This window comes from Sapajus apella, unplaced genomic scaffold (assembly GCF_009761245.1).
Source record: "Sapajus apella isolate SASKATOON/1434 unplaced genomic scaffold, GSC_monkey_1.0 scaffold2, whole genome shotgun sequence".
Taxonomy (NCBI): domain Eukaryota; kingdom Metazoa; phylum Chordata; class Mammalia; order Primates; family Cebidae; genus Sapajus; species Sapajus apella.
In genome coordinates this window covers 26,332,138-26,356,003 of record NW_022436942.1, presented here as the reverse complement: position 1 = coordinate 26,356,003, position 23,866 = coordinate 26,332,138, and the positions used below count along the sequence as shown (strand labels likewise).

The window sequence follows — 23,866 nt, the reverse complement described above, 5'->3', positions numbered from 1 at the left end:
TAGCTCTGTAGTGCCTTAGCATGTAGTGAACCCGCTGGGTGGGGGGGGGGGGCGGTTGCTTGAAGAGGAAGCTGGGGGGCTATTTTCACCAACAGTTCTTCAAAGCAGTTCTCTATCAGGACAGAGCAGGAGGAAATAAGATTCCTGAGAAGTGGGGAATTAGGTTAGCCTCTAAGAGCATCCAAGGTTAGACGTGGAAATAAGTAACCAAAGGCTTGCTTCCCCTCCTCTGGAGCCGTTTAATAGGACAGCAGGCCATCTGTTTGGATGAGGGAAGGGTTGGCCTTTGGGGAGCTGAATCTCAGTGGCTCCAGCTGGGGGAAGCAGGCTTCATTGGCCTAGCCCCTGGGCCTGGGTGGGAGCAGGGGACATGGGGAGGACAGAGACCCAACCGGGCCAGCCCTGGGTGTGCATTCCCTTCCTCCTCTTTGTCAGGGAAGTTTTTAATTAATGGTGTGTAATCTGATCTGACCCTTCTCCCTGCTGAGCACTGCCTTCAATCAGTGGAGCCATCTGCAATTGCAATTCATAATTCTCCCAAAAGGGAGGGGGACTCGGGCCGGGTGCCTTGGTGATTAATACAATTAGCCTTTTATGTGGATGATTGTCTTAGCAGGAGCAGATGATGCTGTGCTGGGAGCCTAGGCGGTTGCCTCCCGATTGGCTGGCGGGAGGCCCCTCTCTGCTTCCCACCCCCACTGCACATCTTTAACCTGCTACCTCCAGGTATAAAGAGGACAGGCCTCATCTGGGGCCATACTGTGCAAGGAGGAAAGGCCAGGAACGGGTTAGGCTCTGAGCCACATTGGCCTCCTAGGACCGAAGGAAGAGCAGAGTCACACAAAGATCTGGGCACTTTCACTTTCCAAAGAAAACCACTTTCACCTAAAGGATTGTGTGGGCCACAGTTTAAAAAAAAAAAAAACCCACATAAACGTAGACTAGAGGTTGACAGGGTTTAAATACAGGCTCAGGCACTTATCAGCTGTGTGCACTTGGGCAAGTTGCTTAAGGATCCTGAGCTTCACTTTCCTCACCTGGAAGATGGAGTACAGTCCAAAGGGCGCTGGAAGAACTACATGAGATGTGTGTGCGTTTAGCACCATGCCGGACGTGCAGTCGGATCTCAATCAGTGGCAGCTATTTTTACCGCCACCGTCATCATGGTAGATGGCATTCTGTCTACCATGAGTTCAGCTACTTCCCTTGCAGTTTCTAATGAGGCCTGGGCTATTACTGAAGAAGGGATCACATCCTTCCTATACCCCAGGCTTAGCTTGAGCTGAGCGGGGAGAGGGAGAGGGAAAGTATATGCATGTGTTTGGGGGAAAGGTGGAATCACAGAAGAGGAGACAAGAATTATAGGAATTAAACAAACACAAGAAAGAGGCCGGGCTCTGTGGTTTAAACCTGTAATCACAGGACTTTGGGAGGCCGAGGCAGGTGAATCACTTGAGGCTTGGCGTTTGAGACTATCCTGGCCGACATGGTGAAACTCCATCTTTACTAAAAATACAAAAATTAACTGGGTATGGTGGCACATGCCTGTAATCCCAGCTACTCAGGAGGCTGAGGCAGGAGAATTGCTTGAACCTTGGAGGCAGAGGTTGCAGTGAGCCGAGATCACGCCACTGCACTCCAGCCTGGCAACAGAGCAAGACTCAATCTCAAAAAAAAAAGAGAAATAAGGGCCTTCTCAATGGAGAAGGGGAGCAATGAAGTGATCACACTGGGAGAGTTGGGAGATTCCGGGAATCGGGGCAAGAAGTCTGGTTGGGGTGAAAAGAAGCAGAGCTTTGAAGATTTGGAATTTCACATGAAAGCTAAGTAAACAAAAAGGGAGCTGACATCAGAGCTGAGAGTTAAAGGGGCAGGACAGACCAAAATCACTGTGATCGATAATGAGGTCAAGTGATCTGAAGAAAGCCGATCTGGGTTTTGATGGGAGACTCCGTCCGGTCGGGTCAGGGGAGGGGATCAGCTCAGTCCCTCCAGCCCCACAGTGCTGTTATCCATGACTCAGAGCAGCACCAGGGAGTGCAGGAAACAGGCCCAAGGAGGAGAGCTTGATTCTTGATATTAGGAGGGATCTTAACCCACAGCTTAGTGCCATGCCCTCTCGATGTCAGAGAGGAAGATGGGGAGGGAAGAAGGGAGGGAAGAAGTTAAAGGCTAATCAAGATGAAGCATCCGGCCAAGCTGTGACCTCTCTGGGCAGCTGTGGCAGGGGGTCAGCACAGCCAAGATCTGTAATCACTTCTCAGGGAGAGGCAGCTACACTGCAGCGCAGTCACGTATTTAGCAAAAGCTGGGGAGGCAGGGCATGGTTAGTGAATGGGATTTATGGGAGTGGGGAGTCCAATAGCACTAATTAATAGGCTGCAGTTAATTAGCGGAAAAGGGGGAAATGAAAAACAATGTTTCAGAGCTCCAATTAAAACCAATAAAGGGGCAGCTATTGCCAGAGCTGCAGGTGGAGGAGGCCAGAGACAGAAGCAGGGATGAACAATCCCTACTTCACCCCATGGACAGATGAAACAAGGTCCAGCCAGGCCAGGGAGTGGCAGGCGAGGTCTCACTAACGCAGGCCTCCAGAACAACTATTTCAGTATTGACTGCATGATTAAGTTAAATATTAAAAGCTGAGAGAGCCAGTGCCCGCATACAAAGGCTGGAATATAACAAACGCCCACAAGAGTTTTGCCTGGGCCTTTCCTGGGTCTTAAAGCATTACAAGGTAATGAAGGAATACTTAACAGGACTCATTTAGGATTAAACAAGTTTATTGGGGGTCTGAAGGAACTCCCCAAACCTCCATGATTTAGCAGAATACAAGATAAGGGTAATCACCCCAGCACCTGGACCCATTTAGATTAAATAAATTTACTGAGTTTCCAGAGGAAGGTCTTCAGGACTCAGACCTTAGTTATAGACTAAAAGAAGTTATGTCTTTGGATGAATGCACACTTACACATAGACATCTAGCTTAGAAGGTATAGAACTCTAAGGGCCAGGCACAGTGGCTCAGGCCTGTAATCCCAGCACTTTGGGAGGCCGAGATGGGCGGATCACAAGGTCAGGAGTTCAAGACCAGCCTGATCAATATGGTGAAACCCAGATTCTTCTAAAAATATAAAAATTGGCTGGACATGGTGGCACGCCCTGTAGTCCCAGCTACTTGGGAGGCTGAGGCAGGAAAATTGCTTTAACCCAGGTTGCAATGAGCCGAGATCGCGCCACTGCACTCCAGCCTGGGTGACAGAGTGAGACTCCATCTCGAAAAAAAAAAAAAAGAAGAAGAAGGTATATAGAAGCTCTGGGAACTTTGTAATTTTGAGTTGCTCTGCTGATAAATTCCAGGCCTTCTCCCTGTAACCAGTTATAGATATAAAAACTCCTTTCTCTCCCAGTTCACCTGCATCTCGTTATAGGAACACGAAAATAAGCATCCCGATCCTCAGTTTGGTCTGAGAATAAAGGCCCAGCCTGTGGTGAGGGAAGAGGCCGGGACAGCAGTCAGAGGCATCTGGTTCTGGAGCAGAAGGCTGGAGGGGCGTCCTCTGTCTGGAAATACGCGTCTGTCCCTCCCTAGTGGCCTGGTGCACCCTGAGAATCAGCTCTCATGTCAGGACCTGGAGGCTCTGTGAGGTCTCCAGCACTCAGCACCACCTCTATCCTGGCAGTGAGCACCTGACTTCATAGTTATTTAAACATCTGTTTCTAACAGGAATATCTCCTTAAACAAAACATATTTTTAGTCTACTTCTCATATCAGGGCAGCATATTCCTTATCTTTACTATCTGTCCTATGAGACAGCCTTCCTTTTTTGTTGCCCCCCAAATCATGGCCTTTCAATTTCAAGAGGAAACACCTTCCTCTGATATTCTAGACTTGGTCAAAGAGTAAGTTGGTCAAAGAATTGCAACACACACTCCAAAACCCTGCAAACAGAATGTCTAAAGCCTCTCATCTCTCATGTGTTAAAGCAGCCTGGTGCCCACCAGGGTGTTACTGTTATTTTGGTGAGATCACCACTGATTCACAGTGGCTTTCCCCTAATAGCTCTGGGGTCATGACTGGGTCCGATCTTCATCCTGCCCCACACATTGCCTGTCTGCTTCTTCATGGCATGTGTCTTGGACTGAGCCTTGGTTTCTCTGCTTTTCCTATACTATAGATTCCTTTCAGACCAGGGGGAACTTCCTGTTTGAATCTCTCTGAGGCAGGGCGTGGTGGCTCATGCCTGTAATCCCAGCACTTTGGGAGGCCGAGGTGGGCAGATTACCTGAGGTCCGGAGTTCAAGACCAGCCTGACCAACATGGAGAAACTCCAACTCTACTAAAAATACAAAATTAGCTGGGCATGGTGACACATGCCTGTAATCCCAGCTACTTGGGAGGCTGAGGCAGGAGAATCACCAGGAGGTAGAGGTTGTGGTGAGCTAAGGTCACACCATTGTACTCCAGCGTGGGCAACAAGAGCAAAACACCGTCTCAAAAAAAAAAAAAATCTCTCTTTGACCACAGCAAAGTCGCTGTTTTCTTGGCCTGCACAGCTGGTTCATCCAATAGCCTATCTCATGTGAAAAGCTAACAATTCCAACCCAAATAACATTGATTATAAGATGCACCACTATTTTATGAGCTACGGGGAAACACTGCGTTATATTAGTAAAATGCCATTGATTATTAGATGTCCCAATTCTCAGAGATCTTAACAATATATTTCCAAAGTGCATCTTTCCAATCAATGAAATGATCATTTCCTCTTCAAATCTTGGCTTTTTTTTTTTTTTTTGAGATGGAGTTTTGCTCTTGTTGCCCAGGCTGGAATGCAGTGGCACTATCTCGGCTCACCATAACCTCCACCTCCCGGGTTCAAGTGATTCTCCTGCCTCAGCCTCCCGAGTAGCTGGGATTACAGGCATGCGCCACCACACCTGGCTAATTTTTTGTATTTTTAGTAAAGACAGGGTTTCTCCATATTGGTCAGTCTGATCTCGAACTCTCGACTTCAAAGGATCCACCCGCCTCGGCCTCCCAAAGTGCCGGGATTACAGGCATGAGCCACCGCACCCAGCCTAAATCTTGGCTCTTTACATCGGGTTTTAATGAAAAGAGGAATGGAGGGCTAAAGTGGGGTCCATCTTCGGTGTCTTCTCCCTCCCAGGGGGATGGATACATTGCCCTCATATGCTCTCAACTCTGCACATCTGTTGCTGTACCAGCTTTTAAGTACCCATGCCACCCCTCACCATGTCTCCTCTCCCTCAGTGCCAGGAAGTCCACTAAAGAGAAGCCCTCTTTTTTCACAGAGGCAAACAAACAGAAACCACACCAAGCTGAGACCACAGTTTTAAGGAGATATAGCCTAGCACTTCAACACCATTTATCCAACCACTTCCCACCCCACTGGGTTATTTTCCCGGGAGCCTCCAGAGCAGTGTCATGAGAAGATGCAGAGATTAGTCATTTCTTCCTAATCGGGCTAAGACAGCTCCGTTAAGCTGCCGACTGCAGGCGATTCCCGTTAAAGCAAAGCAGCTGGAAAGGGCTTAGCCCTTTAATGCCGGCAGCTGTATCTCCACAGCGTGGCTGCTCTGCTGAAGGGCTGGACTCTGTCCAGAAGCACCAGGCGTTTAGCCCCATTCAATGTATGTTAACCTAGGAGGAGAGAGCAGCCAGCCAGCTCCCTGGGAGGAAGGGAGGTGGTTTCTTTAAGCACCTGTCCACCCCCAGGTTTTGCTTTCTAATGAGAAAGAAAAATCCCAGCCCCTTTGAATCTCTGTCTCTACTAAAATCTGGACAAACTATCATCTCACAGGCAAAAAGAGCTTTATCTGTGGTGGGAGCAACTCTATTTTAAAAACTAACCTAACAACAGATCCACCTAACCATAGAGAGTCGTTCTCATTTGAGCTGGTTTTTTCCCTCTGAGGTCTAAAGTAGTCTTCAGATCCCAGGTATGCTTACGTGTAGACACAGCAGACTGACCACTCCTTCTTGGAGAGCCCTGGGCCCTAGGGTTGATGAAGGAGAACGCTGCACAGCCCTTGGAAAGCTCTGGCACAGAGCAGGCTGTGAAGAGAGATCACTCAAAGACTTCTCACTCAAAGCCAGATGGTGAGCATGAGACAGGGTGAGAGCTAATGCCACTCAGGGGGAAAGCCGGTATGTTAATCCACTGACACGTTTCTGGAAGCAGGCTGATGGCTTTGGCTCTGAGACTTGCCTGTCCTTGGCTTTGAGCTTCAGAGCACACAGGACACACAGGGGTGTCCTGAAAACAGACTGCCACCAGGAGCAACCTCAAGTGCTTACACAGCTCTTCTTGCTCTTTCCACACAGAAAACAGCTCTAGATCACCAAGCCCAGGTCTTCCATTCTCCCAGGCAACCATTAGGAAATTCTGCCCCACGTGCCTTCTCCAGCAGTCTAGGCCTTGCTGCTCTTTCTGGGTCATCTGCTGAGAATGCATAATGAGAATGGACACTACATCCACATACATACAGTCCTCAGTGCAATCTGTGGCTCTAGGTTGGATGTGACTTAGAAAGTTCTTAGGATAATAGGGAGAACTCCTGCAACGTAAACGATCATCTCTTTCTACAGCGCTGCTCATTTTATAGTTGCTCACTTTGCAGAACAAGATCTTTCCTTGCATAGATTGTGAATAACACTGGCTCCAAGCAAGGGGTATTTACTAGTACTTATGTACCTAATAATACACTAACAGGCCCATAAATGCTGAAGAAGTCTGAAATAGCAAGCGCCAGGGCTGACCTTCAGACTAAGCTGTAACTCCCAGATTCTAACCACAGGTAACCTACACATTAGTTGGTGCGAGTTTGTGCCAAATCACCTCTCCGAATTTGTCAACTGGGAGAATATCACCTGTCCTGCCCCACCTCACATGGGTGAAGTGAGATCAAGTAAGATAATAAATGAAAGCACTCTGTAACTGGTAAATTACCATGTTAAATTCCCTAGAGACTTTATGAGGAATCAGTTCTTAATTCCATCTTCAGTGATGACCAGAGAAGATTTGACTGGTGCTTTATTATAAGTCTAAATACCCATTTACGTGTGTCTGAGCCTAGCACGCAGATGGTATCCAACTGTGTAAGACATGAGAGTAATGCTGCATAAAAAACAATGCAGCTTAATGAAGCCTGGCAAGAGTTATAGGGGGAGAAAGGTAGACAAAAGGAAAGCCTCCTTCCCCATCCCACGCAATTGCAGAGGACAAAGCTCCCACATGCTACAAGGTTATTCCTGGTGACGTCAAGCTGTATTCTACCTGACTTTGTGAACACAAACGATCAACAAACACAGCTCTGAGAACCAATGTATAATAAATTACCCAAGTTAGGGACCTCCTGGCCTGAGGCCTTCGCTTATTTACAAAATACACCATCTACAGGAACATATAAAAAAATTACCAAGTTCTTAGGTTAAGTGGCCATTCTCCAAACCCTGTTTACACTAAAAGCACAATGGCTAATGTGCCCCAACTCTGCATGCTTGAAAGCTTTTTGCATCAGTGGCTGAAACCTGAGTTATCACGCGGACTTATCAAAGCACATTGATCAAGAACCTACTGTGTGAGCTGCGACACCCTCACTTTTCACATCTAGGTATCCACACCAGCTCTTTCCCTGCCCATGCCGAGAGCCTAAGAAAAGGTGATACATGATTGAGAGAAACACTTGGCATGCCAGGCATAGCAGTGGGGAGTCTAAATGCTTTTCCAATAAGAAATCACTTACCACGTGCATTGTATTATGTGTGTGTATGTATGTTTCTATGTGTTATTCTGTTCTCACACTACTAATAAAGATATACAAAGGACTGGGTAATTTATAAAGGAAAGAGGTTTAATTGACTCACAGTTTGGCAGGGTTGGGGGGGCCTCAGGAAACTTACAATCATGGCAGAAGGGGAAGCAAACATATCCTCCTTCACTTGGTATCAGCAAGAAGTGCACAGCAAAAGCGGGGAAAGCTCCTTATAAAACCATCAGATCTCGTGACAACTCACTATCACGAGAACATCATGAGGGTAACCACCCCCATGATTCAATTACCTCCCACTGGGTCCCACCCACAACACTTGGGGATTGTGGGAACTACAATTCAAGATGAGATTTGAGTGGGGACACAAACCATATCAATCTATCTGAAGCTAGGTAGGTGTGCACAGGTAGACCCTACCATCACAAAACAAAAACAGCAAGCCTGGTATCTTTGGTCCCTGTACTCACTCACCTCTCCTTGTCATTTTGTGCCGCCTAATAATTTAAGCCTGCAAGAACTGGCTGGGCACAGCGGTTCATGCCTGTCATCCCAGCACTTTGTTGGGAGGCTGCAGCAGGAGGATCACTTGAGTCCAGGAGTTTGAGACCAACCTGGGCAACAATAGTGAGACCTCATCCCCATAAAAAACTAAAAATTAGCTGGTCATGGTGGGGCATGCCTGCTGTCCCAGCTACTTGGGAGGCATAAAATAAATAATAAAATAAAAAGAACACAAGACCACTTTCAATGCCACCGGTTCAGTTCACAGCCAAAATTGAGTACTATTTCCCCTGGTAAATAAATTGTACACCCTAAACATCCTCTAACCCAAACTCACATGCCTTCTCCTATCTCTGCAAGCAGTGAATTCACCTTCTTAAAGAAGGATAAGTTGTTAAACACCCAATAATAAATTCAAATTGTTGTGGGTGAATGCAACCATGTAATGCTTGCCCAGTTAGATAAACATCAAACTTGGGAGTCTTACATAGATCAGGGAGAATGGAGGTAAACGTCACAATTTAAAGATTGTTTATTAGCAAGTACAATAGTAAAATTAAACTGCATTAAAGGAGAGGAACATCAGAAAGGGTTAGGAGTAAGAGATGGGGTGATAGTCCCTTCAAAGCACTGGACTCCCTTCCATGGCCCTCACATTGAGGAGGTATAATTTAATTAATTAAGCTCTGGAAAATCAGGCTGTTCCACAGGAAGTACTGTTGAAGGTGGGTATATATTTCCCTTTGCTATTATCAGAATTATTTTCATGACTAAGGTCTCTTGGCCTAGCCCAAAAACTGAGCAAATGGTTGCCAACATTTGACACACAGGACCATTTCCTTTTCCATTAATGGACCATTGGTTCCTGCATAGGGTAGCCTTGCCTTCACTAATGTTACACAATCCATTTACTTCCTCTACATTAGTGACTTAAAATGTACCTTGGGGAGATACTACAGAACAGCAAATATGGAACCAGGCCAACGCTAGGATTGCAAAGACATAAGAAAAGAGGTAGCATCTAGGGCAGAGTTTTAAAAAATAAAGCTGGCCAGGTGCAGTGGCTCATGCCTGTAATCCCAGCACTTTGGGAGGCTGAGACGGGTGGATCACAAGGTCAGGAGTTCGAGACCTGCCTGACCAACATGGCGAAACCGTCTGTACTAAAAATACCAAAATTAGCTGGGTGTGGTGGCACACGCCTGTAATCCCAGCTACTCAGGTGGCTGAGGCAGGAGAATCACTTGAACCCCGGAGGCAGAGGTTGCAGTGAGCTGAGATCGCACCACTGCACTCCAGCCTGGACGACAGAGCAAGACTCCATCTCAAAAAAAAAATAAAGCCGCCGGGTGCGGTGGCTCAAGCCTGTAATCCCAGCACTTTGGGAGGCCGAGGCGGGTGGATCACGAGGTCAAGAGATCGAGACCATCCTGGTCAACATGGTGAAACCCCGTCTCTACTAAAAATACAAAAAATTAGCTGGGCATGGTGGTGCGTGCCTGTAATCCCAGGTACTCAGGAGGCTGAGGCAGAATTGCCTGGACCCAGGAGACGGAGGTTGCGGTGAGCCGAGATCGCGCCATTGCACTCCAGCCTGGGTAACAAGAGCGAAAATCCGTCCCAAAAAAAATAAATAAATAAAAAATAAAGCCTAGCAGGTGTGTGTGAAAGGGGGTATGGGACCCATCCTCTGTCAATTTGCTGAGGCAGATGGGCCCTGCTGTGAGAGCTGCCCCCTCCTGGGAAAAAAGCCAGTAGGTTGCCTCCTCTCTCCACGGTTACATATTAAGCCTGCAACTGTTTACGTTCAATCTCAGATACACTCTGTTCACCAGCTTCAGAGTTCCAAGTGCAGGTGCCCTCAGTTAATCATCCCAGCTCACTCCAGAGTCACTTCCAGCAGTGAAGGATGTTCTAGGCAGTCGGCCAGCCAGAGGCAATTTTTTTTTTTAAATCTGCACCATTCTGGTCCCTAAAGACTTATTTAAAAAGCTGTTGTTTCATTTTTTAAGTATAGTCACATAGTACATAACGTTTTGGTCGACAATGGATCCCACCATATACAACAGTGGTCACATCAAATTGTAATAACCACAGTTTTACTGACCCCTTTCTGTTTAGATACATAAATACCTACCATGTGTTACAACCACCTACAGTGTTCAGAACAGTCACATGCTGTACAGGTTTGTAGCCTAGGAGCAATGGGCTATACCATATAGCCTAGGTGTGTAGTAGGCCCCACCACCCAGGTTTGTCTAAGTGCACTCAGGTTCACACAACAATGAAATCATCTAATGATCTCTCAGAATGTATCCCAGTCATTATGCAACTCATGACTGTTAATAATATAAAGATAATGACAACAGGCATAGGACAACTCTACAACTCATTTGGACAAAGACTGAATGAGAAATGGAAACAAACTCCTGGTGGTGGTAAGGCTGGGGTGGGTCCAGAGAGTAGGAAATGGAGATGAACAACAGAGTCAGGACGCTTTGAAGGAAATAATTTTTCTAATTTTTTGAGACAGGGTCTCACACTCTGTCACTGAGGCTGGAGTGCAGTGGCACAATCTTGGCTCACTGCAACCTCCACCTCCCTGGCTCAATTTTCTCACATCAGCCTCTCGAGTGGCTGAGACCACAGACGTGCGCCACCACATCTGGCTAATTCTTGCATGTTTTTTTTTTAGGGACAGGGTTTTACCATATTGCCCACACTGGTCTCAAACTCCTGGGTGATCCACCAATCTCAGCCTCCCAAAGTGCTGCGATTACAGACATAAGCCATCACGCCCAGCCCCAGAAATGATTTTCTTTTCTTTCTTTTTTTTTTTTTTGAGACAGAGTTTTGCTGTTGTTCCCCAGGTTGGAGTGCAATGGCACGATCTCTGCTCACCACAACTTCTGCTTCCAGGGTTCAAGCGATTCTCCTGCCTCAGCTTCCCGAGTAGCTGGGATTATAGGCATGCGCCACCATGCCCGGCTAATTTTGTATTTTTAGTAGAGCCTGAGTTTCAGTATGTTGGTCAGGCTGGCTCTAACTCTCAACCTCAGGTTATCTGCCTGCCTCAGCCTTCCAAAGTGCTGGGATTACAGGTGTGAACCACTGCGCCTGGCCCCAGAAATGATTTTCTAAAAGGCATTGAAAGTTACATTCCAAGACAAGAAAACCAGCCTCAGGTTCATTTTTCAAGAGCTATTTACTTTTTTCCAAATATTATCCCAAATAGATGTTTTACAGACAAGTGTCAATATGAAGTCAAACATTCTATAGAAGGAAATCGTTTTTACAGACATTAAGAATAATTTTAACAGAAAAAAAAAGCTCACATCTATCTAGATGTGGCTATGTTCCATGGGAAAATTTCAGCATCCAAAGTGCAAAGAAAAAATGACTGTGGCTTTTCTTATCACATAAAATATTGACCATCTTCCCTTATAGCCTACTCTATTGTTAGTTGGGATACCAAAAAATGACTAGAAGTTGGGCTCCACTGAACAAGGTTGGGGGCATAGGGGTCAAGCATCAGAATGAATTCAATTTTAAAAGAAAAACTGGCTTTGACCCCAAATGAACCCAAAGTTCAGCCAGCAGCACATTTGCGATAAATACAAGTTGTACTTTCTCATTTACAAGGTTGTGCCACTCAACACTATTAAGAACTAATCATCCAAATTAAAGCTATGCATGCTCCCATCACTAGTTCTGCCCTCAGTGTAGCCCATTTTTATCAAAGCTCCATGTTATAGCTCAGTTCATAATGGGGAATGAAAAATTCCGGTTCTTAGAAGGAGGCACCCTAAATCCTCTGGTCTAATCCTTTCTTTGCCCCACCCTCCCACTTCCCACCCTGAGACAAGCCAATCTTATCAGATAGGTAGGATTTCTGTCATTGTCTCATGGAAATTAGTTCTAAAACTAGAGGAAGATCATTCATTCCATGAGCAGCATTTGGCTTTAAGCCAAAGGCATAATAACCCCCTTCCCCAAAAAGAATCACAGCCAATTCCATACTAACCCATCTACCCCTGGAAAGATCTCTCATCTAAAAGCTCCCAACAATGACCAGCACAAGGTACTGATATTATGTGACTTGAGAAGGAAGGGGAGATACATCGAGTTTTAATAAAGCCCTCATGCACAATTAAACTTGATTAAAAGCCTGGGATGCTAAAAGTATTAATGAGTACAGGAGGCTGTAGAGCAGAGAATACAGGTGTGTCCTTTCTTATAGTTGGTCAATGCAGGGGAGTAATAGGCAGATGTGACTTCACTTGAGCATTGGAGAGGCAAAAAAGTTGCCTTGTCGTCCTAGGTTGGTGGCAGACTTGCTTTTGCTCCCAAATCTACAATAAAAGGAGAATGAACTAGAAAAGTAGTCTGTAAAAAACGGCTGAATAAACAACTATAATATTACTTGATGTAACCCAGTAAAAGTAAGAAACCCTAGACAACTATTTTGCAAGGTACTCTTAGTCACCTACAATGAGAGAGGGGAAACAGTAAAAACTTTTAGAACCTTTTGAAAGAAAGAATCCTTATAGTTCCATGTTCCCTTTTAAAGTCTAGTTCCTAGCTAAAATCTAATTCAATTTTTCTTTCAATAAGCTTCAATGTAATAAGTCTAAGAGAGCAGTTGTTTATTTCCTAAGAAGGCCAATTCTGCATACCTGGGAGTGTTCTTGGTGAGGGTGGAACGAACTCTCTGTGACAGGGAACTAGATGAAGGAGTCTTGAGAAGCTGATGTTCAGGAGTAGTCACAGGTCCCAGTAAACTCACTTGAATCAAAGTTCAGATATATTTTTAAGAGAGGTGGGAGAAAAGAAGGCATCTTTTTAGATGGCTAGTTTTAAGCTGATTATCCACTGAAGCACTTAAGAGCTAAGGCTAGACACCTAGCAAAGTACCAGAGATCATTTTGTAACACAGTAGTGCATCTTTTGAACTCAGTGAATAGCTGACACTTTTTGATTTATGTCATTCTCTAACTCCAAACTTCATAAATCTAACATCTAAACATCTGACTTTTAGCTATACCAGCAGAAGAAGCAATATACTCCCTTAGAAGGAACTTGCAATAATGAAAGAATGGGTCTCCAATGCCAGTAAGACTGGAGTGAGACCAGCCTATTCATATAAAATTGTTGGTTAGCAATATAAATTGGCAAAAGCCTATAAGAAATTTAAGAAATCAAGTTGATAAAAGACATCAAGATACATAAAAATGTTCAATCCATTTAATTCAGTGATTCCCATTCTTGGGAATTTATCATTAAGGGAAAAAAAGATATATACATATAGTATTGGCTATAGCCAATTACTTTCAATTATGAAAAATTGAAAAATAATGTGAATACCAACTAGAACATTTAGGTAAATCTTAAAAATGGTAAGATTATATATGAGAAAAAGTTCTCACAGTATGCTAAGTTAAATAAGACTGAATTATATTTAAACTATTATTATATCTTTTTTTTTTTTGAGATGGGGTCTCGCCCTGTCACCAGACTGGAGTACAGTGGTACAATCTCGGCTCACTGAAATCTCTACCTCCCGGGTTCAAGCAATTCTCCTGCCTCAGCCCCCCGAGTAGCTGGGATTACAGGCACGAACCACCATACCCAGCTAATTTTTGTATTTTTAGTAGAGACGGGGTTTCACCGTGTTGGCCAGGCTGGTCTCAACCCCCTGACCTCGTGATCTGCCCGCCTCGGCCTCCCAAAGTGCTGGGATTATAGGTGTGAGCTACCATGCCCAGCCTATTATATCTATATTTAAAGAACATATATCCATATGGGTAAAGAAAGGAGAACATGGAAAAGTGAAAAAAAAATTAGGATGATAGAATTATACAAATTTTCCTTTAATGTTAGAATTTTCAAACAGCTCTAGAAAAGGCAGGACTAAAACTCAAGGGGGCGTCAAGTCCCTGAAGAAGCACAGCTTGGTCCTTACCTTTAATATCTGGTGTCTGTGGCGTTGAAACGGCGTTTGAGTTTTCAATGACATGTAGGGGGTCAATGTTCTCTTGTTCCACCATCATGAACTGACTCCAATACTCTAGGGGCAAGGAAAGCAGGCGCTCGACCACCTAAAAGCCAGCAAATCTGTTAGCAAACTTCCAAAGCTCAGGGCTTCTCAACTTTTTCTCATGTTATCACATTATACAAGTTCCCACATACGTGTGCATGTGACACACACACACGCACCTGCCTACCTTGGGTTGACGCTTGATGTCCTGTAACATTGTCACTGGGTCTGGATTGGGCACAGCATGGGCCACTATTGTAGGGCCAAAGACTTTAGCCAGATTGGCAACATCCATTTTAGTATGTGGACTCTGTGCCACGCTAAGCAAAAGAATATTAAATTAGATGTCTTGCTCCTTGCTTAAATGCAGACCAAAATATAAATTGTGTAAGAAAACAATTCACCCCTTGTACTCCCCCAAACACTCAACCCACGCTATCTTCCCCTTGGAAAAAAATTCTCTAACTCCTAGAACAAGTTTCTGCTGTACTCACCTCTGCAAGTGAATCATGAGGAAAGCTAATGTGTCCCTGTTGGCCTGGGGCAGTTCACCAACAGCCTGGTACATGGCAGCTATGCTGTTGTCTTCATCTGTGATTTCTGTAATTGAAAAGAAAGCACCACGAGGACTAGACTCCTTTCCCTTGACAGCGGGCTTCCAAGTTATCGACCACTAAGTCTCATCTATACAGTAAGCTTCTGAAACTCCTGATTAGTTCATGACTACATCAGACTCTAGTTTCATTAACAAGCAGGATACCGGCCAACAGCTCAATATTAGAAGTCAGAACTTTTAAAAAATCAGCCTTTGCAGTTAGGGAAAGCATCTGGCAGCAGACGTGCTAGGAAGACAGGCATACAATTGCAGTTACTACAATTACCAAGAAGGTATTCATTCGTAAAACATATTTAAGGGCCTACTATGTGCCGGTACTGCTCTAAGTGCTGGGAATATAAAGCAGAAGTAAACAAAGCCCTTGCCTTATGGAACCTACATTCTATTGGTGGAGTCAGTCAAAAAGCAAATACCTATCAGGTAGAGTGGTACATAAATGAAGAAAACAAGGCAGGCCAGAAGCTAGAAAGAAACAGGAGCTGTTAACCTAGACAAGGCTGTCAGGAAAGGTGTTTCTGGGGACAATGTATATGAAGAGAAATATGAAAGAAATAAAGGAGCAAACCATACAGTACCTAATGTAAGTTGAGACAACAAATATGACGACTTGGTATATTCCTTATGGAATAGGCTTGGTATATTCTAAGAATTGAAAAAGCTCCAGCCTAACTGGAGAGGGAACAAAGAAAGGAAGGCTATTGTGTGCAATAGGTAATGAGAAAGGAAGAGAACAGGCAAGGGTGACATGTACACAGTTACCCATCCATCAAATTACTTGAGCACCTACTATGTTTCAGGTACTGCACTAGGCAGGAACTAATAAAAAGAGTAAGAAGTCCGGGTGCCGTGGCTCAAGCCTGTAATCCCAGCACTTTGGGAGGCAGAGGCGGGCAGATCGCCTGAGGTCAGGAGTTCAAGACCAGCCTGGCTAACATGGTGAAACCCTGTTTCTACTAAAAAAACAAAAAATTAGCCAGGCATGGTGGTGCATGCCTGTAATCCCAGCTACTAGGGAGGCTTAGGCAGAAGAATCACTTGAACATGGGAGGCAGAAGTTGCAGTGAGCCGAGATCGGGCCATTGCACTCCAGTTGGGCAACAAGAGTGAAACTCTGTCTCAAAAAAAAAAAAAAACAAAAAAAAACAGTAAGAAAACTACTGCCGTGGAGGAATTCATATTCAAGTATTACATCTACTCTTACCTGCTGCTTCCATAAAGGCTTTGTTTAGGCGAAAGGTCAGAAGAGGTTCTTTGAGGTTTCGAAGAAAGTCTTTTAGAAGGCTACAGATAGCATGGATATCATCCACTTTGCTGAGGAGGGGTACAGTTTTCACTCTGAGGAATTTCTCTTTCAGCTCTTTTACTGTGCGGTCACAGCCAGAGATCCTATACAGGCCTGTCTGTTATCAAGATGACAATTTTATTTAAAAACCTCCTAATTAACACAAATAACAAATTCACCGTCTCCTACAGTTGACTCTTACCTCAGTCAGACCTCTCTGCTCAATCTCATTTACGCAATGCACAACAATGGAGGGGATCATTGGAGAAGTCTGGGGCACAAAGTCTGCCAGCATTCCCTGGAAAAAAGATCTTTAAATTATTATTTACACCACGTAGACCAATAGATGAAGACCACATGCGAAGAACCATCTCCAATCTAATTCTCAGACTGGGACATCATGTCTACTTTTAAATTCCTATTACCAAAGCCTATATTAAAACAGAGACTCTTATTTATTTTTCCTAACTCCACACCAGGACTGATTAATGATCATGTATACGACACTTTATTTCTTTTTCTTTTTCATATATACCACACTCTTATGTGAACAAGGAGTAAGACCACCAGTTATAACTACCTCCTTCTCATCCACTCAAGGGCAGCAGAAAACAAGCAATAATGAGGTTACAGGTACTTTAATATAAACTAATTTATTACTCTAAACAGATTTTTTATTTTCTAACAGAAGAGAGCTGGCATAAGAGAAAAAACAATTTTATACTTTCGTTATTCTCAGTAAAAAAAAAAATTATTTAATACATCTTATCACAATTGATCATGAAACAAACCTACCTATAGGGGAGAACTTCATGGTTCTACATTACAGTACAGCATGTGGTAAAAAAAAATAAAAAAATGTACAGGGATGGATACGAACTTGTAAGATTAGGGGAAAATAACATTTGATTTGCTGAGGAGTAGGCAGGCACATAATCAGCTTCAACCTCCCCAGCTCAAGCAAGAGTCCAACCCAGCCTCCTGAGAAGCTGCGACCACAGGTACACACTACTCATCCTGGCTAACTTATTTATTTACTCTTTGGAGAGATGGAGTCTTGCGTTGTTGTCTAGGCTGGACTCAAACTCTTGGGCTCAAGTGATTTTCCTGTCTCATCCTCCAAAAGTGTTGGGATTACAGGCATGACCCACCATGCTCAGCAATAAATAATTTCTTAATGGATTTAGTCAGTTTAAACTGGTTAAATGTTTGGAAATAAGCAACTTAATCTTGATACCCTATTACAGAGTATGTCTAACATAAGAGCAAGAATATTCACAGATAAAATTGTATGATAGCTGATACTTGCTTTAAAGTAATTCACTGGACAGTCAGGAGGAGGCGACAACACTATTGATCAATCAAGAATAGATATAAAGGCTGGCTGTGGTGGCGCACACCTGTAATCCCAACACTGGGAGGCTGAGATAGGCAGATTACTTGAGGTCAGGAGTTTGAGAGCAGCTTGGCCAACATGGCAAAATCCCATCTCTACTAAAAATACAAAAAATTAGTTGAGCATGGTGGCTCATGCCTGTAGTCCCAGCCACTTGGGAGGCTGAGGCGCAAGAATCACTTGAGCCCAGGAGACAGAGACTACAGTGAGCCGAGGCTGCAACACTTCACTCCAACCTGGGCAACAGAAGGAAACTGTCTCCAAAAAAAAAGACATTAAAAAAAGAATGGACACAGCCAGGCATGGTGCCTCACGCCTGTAATCCCAGCACTTTGAAAGGCTGAGGTGGATGGATCACTTGAGGTCAGGAGTTCAAGACCAGCATGGCCAACATGGTGAAACTTCATCTCTACTAAAATTACAACAACAAAAAAAATCAGCCAGGCATGGTGGTGGTGCATTTCTGTAATCCCAGCTATTCAGGAAGCTAGGGCGAGAGAATCACTTGAGCCCAGAGGGGCAAAGGTTGCAGTGAGCTGAGGTCGTGCCACTGCACTCCAGCCTAGGCAATAAAGTGAGACTCTCTCTCTCTCAAAAAAAAAAGAGAGAGAGGAAACTAGTTAGTAATCATGGAAGTTAAGTTGTAAGAACCAAGGGTTAATTACACTCATCTCTCTAGTTCTATATATGTCTAAAATCTTCCAAAATGGGATGAGAAGGAAGGAAGAGGAAGAAAGGAGAAGCAGGGAAGAGGACGGAAAAGGGGGAGGGGAAAGAAGTTTGGTTTAGAAAGGACAGACAAACCCAAACAGGGCTCTTCTACAAGTAAATATTTTGCAATTCTATTCATTATTTGTGGAAAGAAATATATTTGGGATCATTAATTTTCTTTTCTTTTCTTTTCTTTTTTGAGACAGACTCTCGCTCTGTCACCAGGCTGGAATGCAGTGGTGCTATCTTGGCTCATTGCAATCTCTGCCTCCCAGGTTCAAGAAATTCTCCTGCCTCAGTCTCCTAAATAGCTGGGATTACAGACATGCGCCACCATGCCCACTAATTTTTTGTATTTTTAGTAGAGACAGAGTTTCACCATGTTGGCCAGGATGATCTTGATCTCTTAACCTTGTGATCCGCCGGCCTCTGCCTCCCAAAATGCTGGGATTACAGGCATGAGCCACCGCCGGCCTAGGATCATTAATTTTAGAACAAAAACTGACACTAAGTCTTTGAAAGGCTAATAAAGAGGACATAAAACAATGATGGCTCACATAAGTCATACCTCTCCAATCTTGACAGGTGTTCCTATCAGGGTAGGAATGCAGGGAAGGGGACAGCGGTCCCGACATTCTGGATGAGAGACCACACGACAGTCTCGACACTTCAGAGATAGTTTGCCAAATTTTATCCGCTTTCCACATGGAACACAGGACTCAGGTTTAATAACCTGGGATAACACAGGGCAAAAGGAACAGAGTGATATAAATTAGAAAATCATTAACATAATCAACTAAACTTTTTGTGTGTGTGTGACAGAGTCTCACTCTGTCACCTTGGCTGGAGTGCAGTGGCACGACCCTGGCTCACTGCAACCCCCACCTCCTAGGTTCAAGCGATTCTCCTGCCTCAGCCTCCTGAATAGCTGGATTACAGCCTCCCAAAGTGCTGGGATTACAGGCATGAGCCACTGCACCATAATCAACTAACATTTATTGAGCACTTAGTACTTGCTAAAAAACTTTCTAAGCCCTTTACATGTATTTACGTATGTAATTCTCACAGTAATCCCATAAGATAGGTTTTGTGTTCTTCATTTTAAGATGAGGAAACAGAAGCAAAAAGAGGTTAAGTAATTTGTTTAAGGTCATCCAGCTGGAAGGCAGCAATGTGTGGTAATGAAAAGAACTTGTTTACAAGAAGCAGAAAACCTGGATGTTGGCAGGGCATAGTGGTTCACATCCGTAATCCCAACACTTTGGGAGGCTGAGGCTGGCGGATCACCACAGATCACCTAAGGTCAGGAGGTTGACACCAGGCTGTACAACACAGTGAAACCCCAACTCTACTAAAAATGCAAAAATTAACCAGGTGTGGTGGTGGGCGCCTATAATCCCAGCTACTCGAGAGGCTGAGGCAGGAGAATCACTTGACCCAGGAGGCGGAGGTGGCAGTGGGCCGAAATTGTGCCACTGCACTCTAGCCTAGGCAACAGAGTGAGACTCTCTTTCAAAAAAAACAAAAAAAAAAGAGGGCCGGGCGTTGTGGCTCATGTCTGTAATCGCAGCGCTTTCGGAAGCTGAGGCAGGCAGACTGCCTGAGCTCAGGAGTTCGAAACCAGCCTGGGCAACACGATGAACCCGTCTCTACTAAAATGCAGAAAATTAGCCAGGCATGGTGGTGTGCACCTGTAATCCCAGCTACTCAGGAGGCTGAGGCAGGAAAATCAGTTGAACCTGGGAGGTGGAGGTTGCAGTAAGCTGAGATTGAGTCACTGCACTGCAGCCTGGGTGACAGAGCGAGACTCCATCTCAAAAAAAAAAAAAAAAAAGAAAACCTTGATGTTAAATCTTTTACTTACTATCATGTGGCTCAAAAATGTCAATCAATTCCTCTAAGCCTCCATTACTTTGCTTGGATTTTTTTTTTTTTTTTTTGGAGATGGAGTTTCACTCTGTCGCCCAGGCTGGAGTGCAGTGGCTCCATCTTTGCTCACTGCAACTTATGCCTCCCAGATTCAAGTGATTCTCCTGCCTCAGCCTCCTAAGTAGATGGGACTATAGGCACCCACCACCATGCCGGGCTAATTTTCTGCATTTTAGCAGAGACAAGGTTTCATCATGTTGCCCAGGCTGGTCTCAAACTCCTGAGCTCAGACAATCTGCCTGCCTCAGCCTCTGAAAGCACTGCGATTACAGACATGAGCCACTGCACCAGCCTGCTTGGATTTTTATAAGGAAATCAAATGGTACAAAAGCAAAACATTTTTTAAAAAATGTATGTGCTATATTCAAGAAAAAATGAAAACATGTGTCACTAAAAAGTACTAACAATGGGCCAGGCACAGTAGCTCATGCCTATAATCTCAGCTCTTTGGGAGTTGAGGCAAGGGATCACTTGAGCCCAGGAGTTTGAGACCAGCCTGGGCAACACAGCACGACCTGATCTCTACAAAAAATTTAAAAATTAGCCAGGCATGGTGGCACACACCTGTATCCCCACTACTCAGGAGGCTGAGATGAGAGGATTGCTTGAACCTGGAAGGTTAAGGCTGCAGTGAGCTATGATCACGCCACTGTACTAAAAGAAAAAAAAATGTACTAACAATTGTTTCAGAAAAGTTGCTCTCTTTAATTTAGTATTACTCACAGAATGAAAAGAAATTTACCTCTGTAACCAATAGTTACTTCTGGAGAGTAAAATTGGAATGAGGAAGGAGATTTGACATTTAACTTTTTGTAACACTAAGGTATTTAACTTTATTCCTGGTATTTATTACTTTCACAATTAAAAAATCAAAATATGCCTAAAACAAAAGGAGCAATCAGAGATTTACCGTCTTAGAGACAAAGTCATGCAGGCGCATCCCTCCGTTATTCTGTGGCGTGCCCACGTTGTCTGTCTCAGTTCTTGGCTCTAGTTGCCTGCTGTTCAGGGTGGAGTCACTGTTCCAAGGTTGTAAAGTACCTAGAAAACAAGCAACTTTAAGCTTTGTGTCTTGGGTATTTTGCTCCTTCTAAATTTTAGTTCCAATTTTAATGGGGAGTTAGACAGTAATCTGTCATCATAGCCAAAAGTGAATGCCAATGGCTATGTAATACAAAAGTTTTGGGCTGGGCGCAGTGGGTCATGCCTGTAATCCCAGCACTTTGGGAGGCCAAGGCGGGTAGATGACGAGGTCAGGAGATTAAGACCATCCTGGCCAACATGCTGAAACACTGTATCTACTAAAATACAAAAAATTAGCCAGGTAAGGTGGTGCACACCTGTAGTCCCAGCTACTCAGGAGGCTGAGGCAGGGAATCCTTTGGACCCAGGCAGCGGAGGTTGCAGGGAGCCAAGATTGGACCACTACACTCCAGCCTGGTGACAGAGCAAGACTCTGCCTCAAAAAATAAAAATAAAAATAAATTTGCCCAGTGCGGTGGCTCACAGCTATAATCCCAGCACTTCGAGAGGCCGAGACGGGCAGATCATGAGGTAAGGAGATCCAGAACATCCTGGTCAACATGGTGAAACCCTGTCTCTACTAATACACAAAAAATTAAGCAGGCATGGTGATGCACGCCTGTAATCCCAGCTATTCGAGAGGCTGAGGCAGAGATTGCAGTGAGCTGAGATCATGACACTGCACTCCAGCCTGGGCAACAGAGTGAGACTGTCTCAAAAAAAAAAACAAAAAAAATTTCAAGAAAAACTGGTTATGGAAGCGGGCTAGCAATCCAAAGGTAAAGTATGACACAAACAGTTCTCTGGTCCAAAACTACCCACTACACCTAATCCCTGCCTCAGGAGGGTTCTAAGAAACCAACTCTCCAAAATGTTACTAGTTGTTTTATACAGGCCAGTTTAGTCACAAATTCAATGGACCTGTTTTCCTTTGGCTCCTGGTCCAATATGGTACAGTCTCAATGGTGGATACAGCTTCGATGGGCCCGCCATCATTGGGAACAGTCACTGTAGTTTTTGCAACTATGGATTCATTCCCCTGCAACAAAAGTAGTAATGAGGGAAAGACAAAGAATCTAACTTACCGTCCACTATAGGGTATTTTGGAGCACGTAAAAAATTCCTTAGTCTTAGTCAAAACTTAAGGTCCCAGTCTGAAACTTTTTTTTTTTTTTTTTTGAGACAGAGTCTCACTCTATCGCCTAGGCTGGAGCACAGTGGTGCAATCTTGGCTCACTGCAGCCTCCGCCTCCCAGGTTTAAGCGATTCTCCTGCCTCTGCCTCAGCCTCCTGAGTAGCTGGGATTACAAGCGCGTGCTACCACATCTGACTGATTTTTGTATTTTTAGTAGAGACGGGGTTTCACCATGTTGGCCAGGCTGGTCTTAAACTCCTGACCTCAGTGATCTGCCTGCCTCAGCCTCCCAAAGTGCTGGGATTATAGGCATGAGTCACTGCACCCGACCTGAAACTTTCTTATGTTGAAATGTCATGCTTGGCTAGGTGCGGTGGCTTATGCCTGTAATGCCAACATCTTGGGAGGTAGAGGCAAGAAGATCACTTGAGCCCATCCTGGGCAGCAAGAAGAGACTCCAGCTCTACTTTAAAAAATAAAAATAGGCTGGGCACTGTGGGTCATACCTGTAATCCCAGCTACTCGGGAGGCTGAGGCAGGAGAATTGCTTGAACCTGAGAGGCGGAGGTTGTAGTGAGCCAAGGTAGCACCACTGCACTTCAGCCTGGGTGACAGAGTGAGACTCTCAAAAATCAATAAATAATAAAAATAAATCTCATACTTAGCAAGATAAACATAGGTTAAGGGGGCATATATTCAAGCAACCAAGACTCACTCTGACAGTTGTTTACTTAATCAGAGTAATTCCATTCATATGGATAAGGATCCTACTGCATAGAAAAACTTTAACCAAAGTCTTGGCTCAGGCTAAGCTGGGTGTGGTGGCTCATGCCTGAAATCCCAGTACTTTGGGAGGTACCTGAGGTCAGGAGTTAGAGACCAGCCTGACCAATATGATGGAACCGGGTCTCTACTAAAAATACAAAAATCAGCTGGGCATGGTAACATGTGCCTGTAATCTCTGCTACTCAGGAGGCTGAGACAGGAGAATCACTTGAACCTGGGAGGTGGAGGTTGCAGTGAGCCGAGATCACACCACTGCACTGCAGCCTGGGCTACCAGAATGAAACTCCATCTCAAAAAAAAAAAAAAAAACAAAAAAAAAACTTTAACCAAACATCTGTCTCAAAACAATGCTGCAATGCTGACTCACAGGAGTTTTAATGCTTGGGGCCAGTAATCTCTGTTATCTTGGCCTGACTATTCTTACCTGGTCTGCTGTGGAGCCAATGGAACGAGTTTTCTTTACAGGTCCAGGGGGACCATCAACAAACTGTCGGCTACTAGAGCGCTAGAAAGGAGACAAAGACCCATAACTTTAGTGCCAAGTAGATCTGAAGCACAGAAGATAAAATTATTCCATCAGACAACTTGGATGCAGGTCCTGGGGATTAGGGCTACAGTAAATAACAAACAATATGCTCTCTCTCTGCCTATTT

At 44.4% G+C, this 23,866-nt stretch overlaps 1 protein-coding gene across 10 annotated transcripts in view; it reads right to left on the bottom strand.

Moving 5' to 3' along the window:
* Positions 1-11,484: 11,484 nt before the first annotated feature.
* The window catches only part of RACGAP1 (Rac GTPase activating protein 1), a 33,775-nt gene continuing 21,393 nt past the window's right edge, over positions 11,485-23,866 (bottom strand). For all 10 annotated transcript variants that reach the window (XM_032293925.1, XM_032293944.1, XM_032293936.1 and 7 more), the window contains 11 exons: positions 23,638-23,718; positions 22,214-22,331; positions 21,180-21,310; positions 18,909-19,073; positions 16,436-16,531; positions 16,153-16,351; positions 14,830-14,935; positions 14,523-14,655; positions 14,261-14,396; positions 12,975-13,083; positions 11,485-12,650 (listed from right to left, as the gene is read on the bottom strand). In XM_032293925.1, the coding sequence (XP_032149816.1) occupies positions 12,575-12,650; positions 12,975-13,083; positions 14,261-14,396; positions 14,523-14,655; positions 14,830-14,935; positions 16,153-16,351; positions 16,436-16,531; positions 18,909-19,073; positions 21,180-21,310; positions 22,214-22,331; positions 23,638-23,718 (1,350 nt within the window). In that variant the 3' untranslated portion in view covers positions 11,485-12,574. The remainder of the gene's footprint in view (positions 12,651-12,974; positions 13,084-14,260; positions 14,397-14,522; positions 14,656-14,829; positions 14,936-16,152; positions 16,352-16,435; positions 16,532-18,908; positions 19,074-21,179; positions 21,311-22,213; positions 22,332-23,637; positions 23,719-23,866) is intronic.